Raw genomic sequence first — 12,562 nt, forward strand, 5'->3', positions numbered from 1 at the left:
AGGAAGGGGTGCACAGCTGAAGCGTTGGGAGCGAAAGCAAATAAGTCATGTCTCCCCAGTAGCAATGCCGTTTGCTTCAATCAAAGTACGGAAAAGAACAATAAAAGAACAAGTAGAATAAAAAGAAGCAAGAAAATAAAAGACTGAGGTATTCAGAGCCAGGAGCCTCGATTAAAAGAAAGGCACACTGAACTCCTACCCCAAGAAGATAACCCTCGCACAAAGAGCGTACACCCCATCCTTTAGCTTCAACAAACTTTGCTGATGAGGTGTACATACACCTGGATGAAGAGTTGCTTAGCAACAAGAATAAAAACCTCAACTCTCATATGAAAGCAGCAGAGAAGAACATTACCCTCTCAACCGCATGCAGCAGAATGCGCTACCCTAGCCTAGGGTATAGCTAGGGTTTAGATAGAGCCCTAAACCCTAAACCTAAGCTGTAGCCTCAAAGCCTACTTCAAAACCCTAAACCCTCATTGTTAGACACAAACCCTGCACGAAGACATTCCCAAATCGTAGCTGGAAACCCTAATTAAAGCCCCTAAACCCTAAACCCTAAACACTAAACCCTCCGAATCTCTACCCAGATCTACTGCCTCCAAGTGCACACACACATATTTTTTCTTGGTGCATGCATACTTTATATTTATTTGCATGCAAAGCGTCAATATGATGAAGGTAAAACCCTTCTCTCTTCTCGGTAGACACTGCTTTGCTGCTGCGGCCGGCGCAGCAGCAGCGAGGCTGACGCAGCAGCAGCAGCAGCAGCAGCAGCAGCAGCAAGACAGCTGAACTTGGAGACGGCAGCAGCAGCAGCAGCCAGCAGCCACCCGCCAGCCAGCAGCAGCAGCAGCTGCAGCAGCAGCAGCAGACGCTGCATCGGCAGCCAGCTGTACAGGGCTCTTGGGCGCCTCGTTAGTGCAGCAAACGCAGAATCTAAGGAGCAGCAAATTAATAACAAGTATAATTTGTCTTTTATAATAAATTGTTTTTATTTTTTATTTAGACAAGCAGCAGCAACTGAAAAAGACGAAGAAGTATCTGCAGCAGCAAATAGAGGCCCTGCTCAGCTGCTGCTGTTCAGTGGTCCGGTCACTACCCATTGGGGCGAGGAGACAGCTGTCTCCTTTTTGTATTTTTCTCCTTTCTTTTTGATTAATTAAAATACTTTTATTATATTTAATTAAATAGCAATAAACTCTACACAAATAGACGACAAAACCCTTATTTTTACGCTACATCAAACTACCCTACAGCAAAGGCAGCAGCGGGCCCTCCCGCCCACCTGAGGTGCCTATACACCTCAGCTGTTCTGATAAAGCAATAAGGAGACAGTATACACTTTAATCAATTCTTTTTCTGCTTTTCGCAACAGCAAGAAGAGAAGATACAAAACGTCCTGCTCAGACAATAGACGACAAGGCCCCAACTCTGCACTGCAACAGCAGCAGCAGCAGCAGCAGCAGCAGCAGCAGGGGCAGCAGCTGGTGTATAGTCACACTAAGGAGCAGAAGCTGCAGCAATAGGCCTTCCAGCAGCACCATCCGTCCCAGCTGCAACAGCAGGCTGCATCGACAGCAGCAGCAGCAGCAGTACAGCAGCAGCAACACAAGCTGCATCTGCATTTTCCATCACTGTCACGAGAAGCAGCAACAGCAGCAGCAGCAGCAGCAGCAGCAGGTTGGTAGCCGACCCATGCGGGGTTATAGGAGCGATGCGCTGTCTGCCGAGTGGGCCCTTCATTGTCTCCGATGAAGGCCGCGAGGCGTCAGAGTCGTTTGCTTCTCTGTCTCCCCCGTCTCCGTTTGCTGCAAGGGGTGCTGCTTCTGCTGCTGCTGCAGCAGCAGCAGCAGCAGCAGATAGGCCCTTTCTGCCTCTCTACCCTACGCAAGCCTCCCCAGCAGACTCGGGGGCCCCCCCCCATGCTCGCAGTACAGCAGCTGAACTGAACTTCAGGGGCCCCCAGGGGCCCCCCTATTCCGTTGGGGGCCCCTTCTTTGTGAAGGAGATAGGGGGCCTCCAAGTGTCTCCAAACGACAGAAAAAAGAGACACCCAGACACTCAATCTATTCGAGGAGACAGCCTATACCCTGCTGCAGCTTCAGCTCTTCTAGGGCCCCCAATGGGGCCCCCAAAGGGCCCCCTGGGGCCCCCAAGGTGCTCTCCGGAGGCCTGGGGGGCCCCAGTCCCTAGGGGTCCCTTTTCAAGTGTCTCCTTTGAGGGCCCCTATGAGGCTGCAGCAGCAACTACTGCAGCAGCAGCACCAGCAGCAGCAACAGCAGCAGCAGAAGCAGAGGGTACCTGCAACTCCAAATCAGTCAGGAAGAGAAGAGAAGACAGAGAGGAAGAGGGGGCCCCTTTAAAGGGGGGCCCCTCAAATGATGAGAGACGCAGCAGCGCCCGCAGAGACAGCGAGACACCTGAGCTCTTCTTTATGAATGAACACAAAAGTGCAGCACCAAAAAACCTCAGAAGGAGAAGGGCAAAAGGGTAAGCTGCTGTTGCTGCTGCAGCTGCAGCTGCTGCTGCTGCTGTATCTGCTGCTGCCGCTGCACCTGTTACTGGTGCTGGTGCTGCTAGTACTGCCACTGCTGCTTCGTTTGCTGCTGCTGCTGCTGCTGCTGATACTGCTGTTCGAAAACAGCTGCTAGAAAGACAGCAGGGGCTACTGGGGGCATGATACAGATGCGGGTATCCACCCTTGCTGCTGCTGTTGCTGCCTGAGAAAGGCGGTAGAAGAACAACTTGATATATTTTCTGCTTTTGTTTGTTTGTTTGCGTCCTGCAGCTTAGTTACTTCGGTAGCGTATTTAAGAGATATGAGGATAATTCGCCGCGTTGCTGCTGCTGCTGCTGCTGCTGCTGCTGCTGCACCTGCTCCTGCTGCAGCAGCAGCTCCAAGCAGCCGCCGCGGCCGCGGCCGCCGCAGCAGCAGCAGCGCCGCAAGGAGGAAGGGTTCTGTAGGGGTTGCTGATGCAGCGAAATTGGGGTGTTTGAGCTCTGCTGCAGCTGCTGCAACAGCTGCAGCAGGAGAGCAGGGGGCAGCAGCAAGGAGACAAGGAGGCAGAGGGAAGCAGCGGCATAAGAGGGGGGCCCCCGAAGAGACAGAAGAGACAGAAAAGAAGACAGATAAAGCTGCAGCAAATGACATGTCTCCAGAGACACTCTGGGCCCCCATTCCCTCGCTGCTGCGCATTATCGCAAGAGCAACAAGAAAAACTCCTTTCTTCTCTCTCCTCCACAAGCAGCAGCAGCAGCAGCAGCAGCAGCAGCGGCAGCAGCGGCAGCTGCAGCTGCAGCAGCAGCAGCAGGAGCCAGAACAACAGTCTATAGAATTGCAACAGCAGCAAACAGTGCACAAGGCCGGAGACTTCCTCGGATCTCCAAGCATTCGGACCGGCAGCAGCAGCAGCAGCAGCAGCAGCAGCAGCAGCAGCAGCAGGGCAAACGAGGCAGTAAGAAAAGAGTTCGTGCTGCAGAAGGGCCTCCAAGACAGCACAAAAAAACTCAGAGGAATGAGACCCCCCGAAGGAGACAGCTGCGTCTCTCTGTCTCCTTGCAGCTCCATGTCTCCTCCTCGCCGCCTCCGCAGGCAGACCACACAAATAGTGTACCCACCAGCAGCAGCAGCAGCTGCTGCTGCTGCTGCTGGGGCTGCTGCTGCAGCTGCTGCTGCAGGGACAACAGCAGCAACCGCGGAAACCTGGGGTGTCTGCACAGCCCGCATTAGTCGCAGCTTCACAGCAACGCTGTCTATCAGCAGAAGCAGCTCCCGCCTTCTACCTGCTGCAGCAGCGAAAGCAGCAGCAGCAGCAGCAGCAGCAGGAGCAGCAGCAGCAGAGACTGAAGGGGGAGCAGCAAAGCACGAAGAAAATTTGATTGTCTCCAAGTACTGGCGGGAGTCAGCAGCAACCCAAATACAAATAAACACAGAACGCCACCCTGAATCTGCTGCTGCTGCTGCTGCTGCTGCTGCTGCTGGTCGGTCAGTCTCTTGGGAGAGCCAACAGCAGCAGGGAAGAACTCTTATCAGCAATAGCGTCACACAGGAGGAAGGGGAGTGCAGCAGCAGCAGCAGCAGCAGCAGCAGCAGCAGTAGCAGCTTCACAACAGAATTTCATTCGTCTACTGCTGCATATCTCCCCCTTGCTGCTATAGCGTCTCCTGATACTACTGCAGTGTCTCCTGCTGCTGCTGCTGCTGCTGCAGTGTCTCCGCTTGGAAAGGGCTCTTCTCGTGCAGCAGCAGGAGAGGAGTTGCTCAATAGTCAGCGAGCTGCAGCAGCAGCAGCAGCAGCAGAGCAGGAGACAGCAGCTGCAGCAGCATCAACAGCAACAACCGATCCAATGAAATCCGCAGCAGCAGCAGCAGCAGCAGAGGCAGCAGCAGCAGAGGAAGACACCCGAGGAACAGCAAAGGCGCTGCGACTAATCGCAGCCTACAGAGCGAAGACTCTGGGGCTCGTGGGCGTCTCCGAAGAGCCTCGATGCATGCAGCAGCAGCAGCAGCAACAGCAGCGGCAGCAAGAGCAAGAGCAGCAGCAGACCAGAAGCAGCAGCAGCAAGAGGAGCAGCAGCGACAGCAAGCGAAAGCGAAAGCAACAGCAACAGCAGCAGCAACAAGGTGTCCCTCCAAGTGCTGTTTTGAAGCTAAGGCCCAGGCGGTGCTGCGCCCTCTCCACCGGCAGCCCTTCCACCGAGCAGCAGCAGCAGCAGCAGCAGCAGCAGCAGCAGCAGCAACCTCAGCTGCACAAGCAGCAGCAGCTGCTTGAGGAGGAGCAGCAAAAACCAGATGAATCTTTTGTCTCGACAGTAGCAGCAGCATCAGCAGCAACCTCAGGAAGACGCCTATTGAAGGCCCCGCAAGAGGCTACCGGATCTGCTGGAGGAGATGCTGCCGCTGCAGCAGCAGCAACAGCAACAGCAGCAGCAACAGCAGCAGCAGCAGCAGCAGCAGCGAAGGAGGCTGAAGTGCCTGTGAAGACCAAAGATGCCTCCCGGTCCCCCTTTATTCAATTAAGACGCCCCTCAGGTGACGGAGACAGTCGTGAATCTAGGATCGCTGCTGCTACTGTTGCTGCTGCTGCTGCTGCTGTTGAGCCCCTTATGGCGGTGGCTCGCCAGCAGCAGCAGCAGCAGCAGCAGCAGAGACAGCTGCTGCTGGCGAAGAGGAGCAGCAAGGCTCCTATACGCAGTAGGAGCGTAAGAACGAGAATCCGGAGCCACAGCGAAGACCTCCGGGTTGCAGCAGCAGCAGCAGCAACGACAGCAGCAGAACTAGCTGCAGCAGCAACAGCGGCAGCAGAGAAAAAGGAATTGACGTCGGCAGATGGAAGCAGGGCAGCAAATGCAGCACCTCAGACAGAGGCGCCTGCAGCAACAGAGGCAGCAGCAGCGGCAAAGCCAACACAGGTTGCAGCAGCAGGGGCAGCTGGTGCAGCGGCAGCAGCAGCAGCAGCAGCAACACCGGAAACAACAGGAGCTGCACTTAGTAGCTGCGGGAGTAGCAGCATCGACGGCAACCCCAGCAGCAGCACCCGCAGCAGCACTAGCAGCAGCAGCAGCAACAACAACAGTGATGGGGGCATCGAAATGAACAGCAGCAACGCGAGCAGCAGCAGCCGCAGTCGCCACTGCATGCAGCAGCAGCACAGCAAACCAGATAGCAGCCCAGGCCTTGAGAGAGTACAACAACCCCACCTGTCTGCTGCCAGCTCGAGTGGGGGGCCCCACACCCCACAGCAGCAGCAAAGATCAGCAGCAAAGAGGAAGACACGCCGTGTCAATTTGCTGGAGCGCCACCGCCTGCTGCAGCAACAGCAGCAGCAGCAGCAGCAGAAGCAGGGGCTGCAGGTGTTGAATCAAGCAGCAGCGGCAACAGCAGCGCCTCAAGCTGCAGCGTATGCCTCGCTCTGCTGCAGTGCTGCTGCTGCAACGCAGGAGGCAGCAGGAAGCAAGCGAAGAGAGAGACAAAAGAGCAGCAGAAACAGCAACAACAGCAGCAGCAGCACCACCACCACCTCCACCACCACCATCAACTCTTCTTTAGAGGCGCAGAGACAAATATCAAGTGCTGCAGCAACAGAAGCAGCAGCAGCAGCAGCAACCCGCCTGAGTGCTGCTTGCAGGCTATCGTTTAACGGGGGGCCCCCACAGGGGGCCCCTTCAGAGGCTTCCCAGGGGCCCCCGGGGCCCCAGGGGCCCCTGAGTTCATGTGATACGTTGGGGTGTCTACATTCAAGAGACAAAGCAAGGATTAAGAGGAGGCGGGGAGACCCGCAGCACTCCCTGCGGCTGTATATGCATGCAGCTATCCGACAGCAGCGGCTGCAGCAGCTAAAGCAGCAGGTAAGGGACAAGGACGCAAACAGCTGCAGCAAGAGAGACAAGACACAGAGAGACTGCAGAGAAAATGCTGCTATATGAATGCCCTAAAGGCATGAGAGAGACAACTAGCCAGCTCTGCTGCTGCTGTTGCTGCTGTTGCTGCTGGAGCTGCTGCTGCTGCTGCTGGTGCTGCTGCTGCATGGTGCTGAGAGGCTTAGGGAGTTGCTGCTTGTTTTGATTTGCTGCAGCTCGAAAGAGAAGAGACTGAGAGACTGCAGCAGGAGGCCTTCAAGCTGCGCCCTAAGCCAGTGCCCAGGTACGTACCCCCACAAACAAGTGAAAGCAGCAGCAGCATTTGCTGCTGCTGCTGCTGCTGCTGTTGTTGTTGTTGTTGTTGTTGCTGTTATTGTTGTTGTTGCTGCCCTTGCTGTTCTCTTGGCGTTGCTGCTGCTGCTGCTGTTCCATCTGATTTTGCAATCATTTTTCCTGCCGTTGCTGCTGCTGCTGCTGTTGCTGCTACAGGCACACATACAGACGGCTCTACCCTCCTTCAAATCAGGGGGCCCCCTCACCATGCCGCACTTGCTGCGGTATCCCCAGGGGGCTCCCGGGGGCCCCCTTAGCCCAGGGGGCCCCAGGGGCCCCTATAACCCAGGGGCCCCCAGGGGCCCCTATAACCCAGGGGGCCCAAGGGGCCCCTATATCCCAGGGGGCCCCGGGGGCCCCGTTAGTTCAGGGGGCCCAAGGGGCCCCGGGGCCCCTGGGGGCCCCATTGTTGTTGAAGGCGGCTGCTGAAGGATCTGTGAGGTCCTCCGTCAGGCGAGAAGGAAAGGGGCCCTCAACGTACACCATATACAAAGGAAGAGAGGAGGGGGGTTGTGGGGCAGCCACACTGGATGGGGTGTATGTACAGATGCAGCAACAGCTGCAGCAGGTGCAGCAGCAGCAGCAGCAGGAAGCAACACCCACTTTCGCCCGAAGTTGGGGGAAGAAGCAGCAGCTAAAAGCTCTGCTGCTGCAGCTGCTGGCCGAAGAAGCAGAAGACCCCCCGCTGCTGCTCCACAACAGCAGCAGCAGGCAGCAAACCACAAACACTGCAGCACCTGCAGCATCAGCAAGAGCAGCAGCTTATGCAGCAGAGCCGCAGCAGCAGCAGCAGCAGCAGTCCTTCCAACACGGCAAAGTCCCTGCCACTCAGCAGCAGCAGCTGCTGCGCCGCCAGCAGCAGCAACAGCTGCTGCATCTGGGCGGAGCTGCGCCTGGTACTGCACCTGCAGCACCAGCAGCAGCAGCAGCAGCTGCTGCTGCTGCTGCTGAGTGGGTGCCTGTAGAGCGCTGGACGCTGCCTCAGCCAAAAGATATACCAGCGAATTTTCTGTCAAGAGACAGCTTAAAGAGAGACGCCTTTGCGGTGTCTCTGAGTCTGCGGCAGCGGCAGCAGTCCCTGAGACAATGTAGCTCTGCTGCTGCTGCTGCTGCTGCTGCTTCTGCTGCAGCTAGAAAGCAGCTGCTGCGCGCAGCAGCAGCAGCACCAATAGCAGCAGCAACAACACCAATAGCAGCAGCAGCAGCGACAGCATCAGCTGGTGGGAGGCCAGCGGCAGCTTTCCGTGCTGCTGCTTCCCTCCACCGCTCGGTCGCCCCATCAACGGAGGCTTCATCTGCTGCTGCTGCTGCTGCTGCTGCTGCTGCTTTGAGCCACCGGAGCTTCAGCAGTGCGGCCACTGCTGCCTCCAACAGCACAGCAGCAGCAGAAGCTGCAGCAGAGGCATCAGGGAGACAGACAGCGGCTTGCCGACCCAAGAGAGCATCTACTCCTGCTCCCTTTGTCTGCGGCAGCACCCGCAGCAGCCACAATGTGCTGCTGCAGCAATCCGCTGCAGCAGCAGCAGCAAGACTTGCTGCTGGCACCAGCAGCAAGCATTTCAGGAGGTCCCAAAGCACGGGCGCCCTGTTGTCTAAGGCCCCTACCACAGACATGCAGCAGCAGCAGCAGCAGCAAAAGCAACAACAGCAGCAAAGGAAGCAACAGCAGAAAAAGCAGCAGCAGGAAAGGAGTGCAGCAGCAGCGTCTACAAGGCAGCCTCAGTCGCAGCTCAAGCGCAGTCCAGGGGGCCCTGTCCGCACCTCTTGCAGCCAGCGCATGCAGCAGCAGCAGCAACAGCAACAAGCAGCAGCAGCAACAGCAGCAGCAGAAAGTTTGCTGCTCTCTGTGGAGGCGGCTTCAGCGGAGGCCGAAGCAGAGGCAGCAGCAACAGCAGCAGCAGCAGCAGAACTGCAGTCAGCCCAGCGGCGAGCAGCAATGGAGTTGTTATCTCTTTGGGGGCCATCTCCTCTAGAAGACGCAGATTACTATGAAGCACAAGCTTGGGACCCCCAGGGGGCCCCATGGGGGGGCCCCCAGGGGGCCTCATCTGGGGGCCCCCAAGGGGCCTCATCTGGGGGCCCCCAAGGGGCCTCATCTGGGGGCCCCCAAGGGGACTCGTTGTCAGGGGGCCCCTATGGGACCTCGTCGTTAGGGGGCCCCCACGGGGCCTCACGGGGGGGCCCCCAAGGGGGCCCCACAAGGGGAGACTACTGTGCGCGAGTTAACAAAGAGAAGGCCTTGGAGGCAGGTAACGGGCAGGACAAAGATAGAGCGCCGCAGCGGCAACAGCAGCAGCAGCAGCAGCAGCAGCGGCAACAGCAACAGCAGCTCAGCGTACACTCCAGGCTGCATACCACCGCCAGCTCCTGCGATTTGCTGCTGGAAGAGCGCCTGGGCAGAGGTGCAGATACACCCGAGAGAACAAAACAAATAAATAAAGAAATGTCTCGCTGCTATCAGTGGGAGGGACCTTGGGGGGGCGAGTATTTGTAAAAGCATGCCTTGCTGCTGCTGTTGCAGCTGGTGCTGCTGCGGGGTTGCGACTGGTGCAGAAGCAGCAGCAGCAACAGCAGCAGCAGGCAGCAGCAGCAGCAGCGGCAACAGCAGGTCGCTCTCATACGCAGCAGCATTGCTGCTCTCTTTTTGTTTTAGGTGTCTCTACAGAGCCAACAAGTTGAAGCTTTTTCTGCACAAGTGTCTCCATATATATATATATATATATACATATAAACAAAGATAAATATATATATATATATATATGTACATAACAAGCACTTATGTTTATAACTAGTAATATAATAATAATAAGCCGCATATGGTTTTTATTAGTAGGAAGAAAAACAGCAAAAGTAAAACAAAGAAAAGCATTTTGTTTATTTCTTATAAAAACAAAAGCAATAATAAAGATTAATTAAGAGTTTGTTTGCTTTTTCTGTTATTAACAACAATTTTATAATTAATAACTCAGTGGTGCTACAACTAATAATAATAAAAATAGTAATGGTGAACATAATTAATAATAATAATAATAATAATAATAATAATAATAGGGATAATAATAATAATAATAGGGATGATGATAATAATAATAATAATAAATATGCAGCAGTAAGAATGTATTTATGTTTTTGTTTGTTTTTGTTTAAGTGGCGGTGTCAGGGAAAGACAAAGGAGACAAAAGTCTCTTTCAGTGTACATACACCTGAAATATGCATTTAAATAAACAAGTTTATTTAAATAAACAAGTTTATTTAAATAAACAAATAAATATATAAACAAACAAACAAACAAACAAAACCCCAAAACAAGGAGCTGAATATACACCCCGTGGGCCCAGGCCTATTTGCATAATAATATCAACAAAAACAAACAAAAGGAGATAAAGAAAAACTAAAATAAACAGAAGGAGACAGAAAAGAGACAAAAAGAGACAAAAATATAGAGATAAATAGAGATAGTTAGAAGCAAAGAGAGACAAAGAGACAAAGAAAGAGACAAGAGTAAACAAATAAAAACAAAAGAAATACACAAAAAGCAGAGGAGGCGACAGAAAGAGACAAACAAAAGCAAAAGGAGACACCCCAAATTAAAAGGAGACAGAAAGAGACAAACAAAAAAACAAAGACAGAGGCGCTGGGCAACCGAATTAAATAAAATCAAACGCTGCAGTGTGCTGTCTCTGCATACACTCAACAGCACATGCATGCATACGCTTCTCAGCAAACAGCAACGGCAGCAGCAGCTGCTAGCTGCAGCACCAGTAGCGGCAGCAGCAGCTGTGGAAGTAGCAGCACCTATACAGAGAGCAGCAGCTATAGCACCAGCGGCACTTGTAGCAGCAGCAACAGCTGCTGCTGCTAGCTGCTGCAGCAGCTAGAGCAGCATCTGCTGCAGCAACAGCTAGAGCAGCAGCTGCTGCTGCATGCATTGCTCTCCATCTACACGGAGACGACCCAGTCTGTCTTCTCCTGCGGCATGAGTGCCTTGAGGGCCTCAACAAGCCTTTCTGTTTCTTTATGCAGCAACAGTTGCTGCTGCTGCTGCTGCTGCTGCTGCTGCTGCTGCTGCTGCTTATCCTCCCTAACGCTACCTTCTTTTTCAACTATCCCTCGGGCCTCCGCTATACCCTCGGGGGCCCCCACGCCACCTGGGGGCCCCAGGGGCCCCTTAGAGGTTGCTGACGGCTGTAAGACGTCTTCAGCTCTTTTCAAGGGGGCCCCCTGGGGGCCCCCTCCTGGGGGCCCCTTAAGGGCCTCTGTCGGGGCCCCCGGGGGGCCCTCTTCTGGGGCCCCTTGGTTCGCCTTGTTTGCTAAGTATATATTGAGCAGCTCCTTAGCGTCTTCTGCTGCTGCGCGTTGCAGATGAAGTTTGTCTTTTAGAGACATCCCCGTGAAGAGACTGCAAAACAAACAGCAAAAAACAAACACCACTTAATGCTCCGCATCAAGACAACACTTGTTGTGGGGCCCCCCTGGGGCCCTCTTATTGAGGGGCCCCCCTGGGGCGCCCCTGTTGAGGGGCCCCCCTGGGGCCCCCCTGTTGAGGGGCCCCCCTGGGGCCCCCTTGTTGAGGCGCCCCCCTGGGGCCCCCCTGTTGAGGGGCCCCTCTGGGGCCCCCTTGTTGAGGGCCCCGCTTGGGGCCCCCTTCTGAAGGAACCCCGTTGGGGCCCCCTTGTTGAGGGGCCTCCTTGGGGGCCCCTTGTGGAGGGGCCCCTTTGGGGGCCCCTTGTGGAGGGACCCCCTTGAGGGCCCCCTTGGGGGCCCCTCAAGAAGGTGCATTTGAATGGAGGGTGTGTATATAGTTGATAGGGTTTAATAGACCTGAGGTCTGTCCTTCCATGCTGAAGACAACCAAAGAGAGTGCCGGGGCCTCGCAGTGTTGCGTCGCGAGCAGAAATTATAAACCCGTCTGTTGTTGCTGCTGCTGCACGTAGACGAGCCACTGCACGCTCGTCTAGACCCTATATACACAAACCACAAACCCTAAACCCTAAACCCTAAACCCTAAAGTCTAGTCCCTAAAACCCTAAACCCTAAAAACCTAAACCCTAAGGCTTAATCCCTAAACCGTAATACCCTAAACCCTAAACCGTAAGACAATAAACCCTAAAAGCCTAAACCCTAAACCCTAGAACACTAAACCCTAAACCCTAAACCCTAAACCCTAAAGCAGAAGGCCAGTAGAAAAAGGAGAAATAAATTTGAAGGCGCTTCAAACATTTTGACGAAGACGAAGAGGGGACGAAGAAACAAACAAATAAAAATAGAGAAGGAGACAGACAGACTATGAATAGACAAAGATAGAGACAATCAAAACAACATAAAACAAAAAGTCAGATGCATGCAAACGCATAAATAAATAAAGATAAAGATAAAGACAAAGATAAAGATAAAGATAAAGACAACTTAAACAAATAAAAGCACATTCTTTCTCGCACCTTCCCTGTAGAATTAAACAAAAGAAAACAAACTGAGGGATGCCGAGGGTCTCTCATCACTCGGCCCCGCAATTGATGAAGCTGGCTAATACCAAACCTAAGAAGAAAGAAAGTTAAAAAACAACAAGAAAGGAGACAGATAAAACAGACAGAGAAGAAAGAGAAGAAAGACGAGACAAGGAAGGAGACAGATAAAGAAAAAAGAAAGAGAAGAAAGGAGACAGATAAAAACGACAGCAAGAATGAGAAGCAGGGAGACAGATAAAAAGAGAAGAAAGGAGACAAATAGACGGATAAAGGGGACAGAAAAGAAAGACAAAGGAGACAGACAGAAGGAAGAAGGAGACAGATAGAAAGACAAAGGAGGCAGAAAGAACGACAAGAAAGGAGACAGATAAAATAAAAAGAAAGGAGACAGAAAGAACGACA

At 53.6% G+C, this 12,562-nt stretch overlaps 3 protein-coding genes across 3 annotated transcripts; 1 reads left to right on the forward strand and 2 right to left on the reverse strand.

Moving 5' to 3' along the window:
• Nucleotides 1–1,717: 1,717 nt before the first annotated feature.
• EAH_00053260 (hypothetical protein, conserved) lies at nucleotides 1,718–9,189 on the forward strand (the record flags this gene model as incomplete). Its single annotated transcript, XM_013391076.1, has 4 exons — nucleotides 1,718–2,493; nucleotides 2,792–6,350; nucleotides 6,578–6,645; nucleotides 6,852–9,189. 4 exons carry the CDS (start codon nucleotides 1,718–1,720, stop codon nucleotides 9,187–9,189), a joined length of 6,741 nt encoding a protein of 2,246 aa, XP_013246530.1.
• Nucleotides 9,190–10,634: 1,445 nt separating this feature from the next.
• On the reverse strand, nucleotides 10,635–11,081 carry EAH_00053270 (hypothetical protein, conserved; the record flags this gene model as incomplete). The annotated part of the gene is made up of 1 exon (XM_013391077.1): nucleotides 10,635–11,081. The coding sequence occupies one exon, from the start codon at nucleotides 11,079–11,081 to the stop codon at nucleotides 10,635–10,637; it is 447 nt and encodes a 148-aa protein (XP_013246531.1).
• Nucleotides 11,082–11,126: 45 nt separating this feature from the next.
• Nucleotides 11,127–11,474, reverse strand: EAH_00053280 (hypothetical protein; the record flags this gene model as incomplete). The annotated part of the gene is made up of 1 exon (XM_013391078.1): nucleotides 11,127–11,474. The coding sequence occupies one exon, from the start codon at nucleotides 11,472–11,474 to the stop codon at nucleotides 11,127–11,129; it is 348 nt and encodes a 115-aa protein (XP_013246532.1).
• Nucleotides 11,475–12,562: the final 1,088 nt, after the last annotated feature.

The sequence above is a fragment of the Eimeria acervulina genome, genomic scaffold (assembly GCF_000499425.1).
Source record: "Eimeria acervulina Houghton genomic scaffold, Eah_scaff978, whole genome shotgun sequence".
NCBI lineage: Eukaryota > Apicomplexa > Conoidasida > Eucoccidiorida > Eimeriidae > Eimeria > Eimeria acervulina.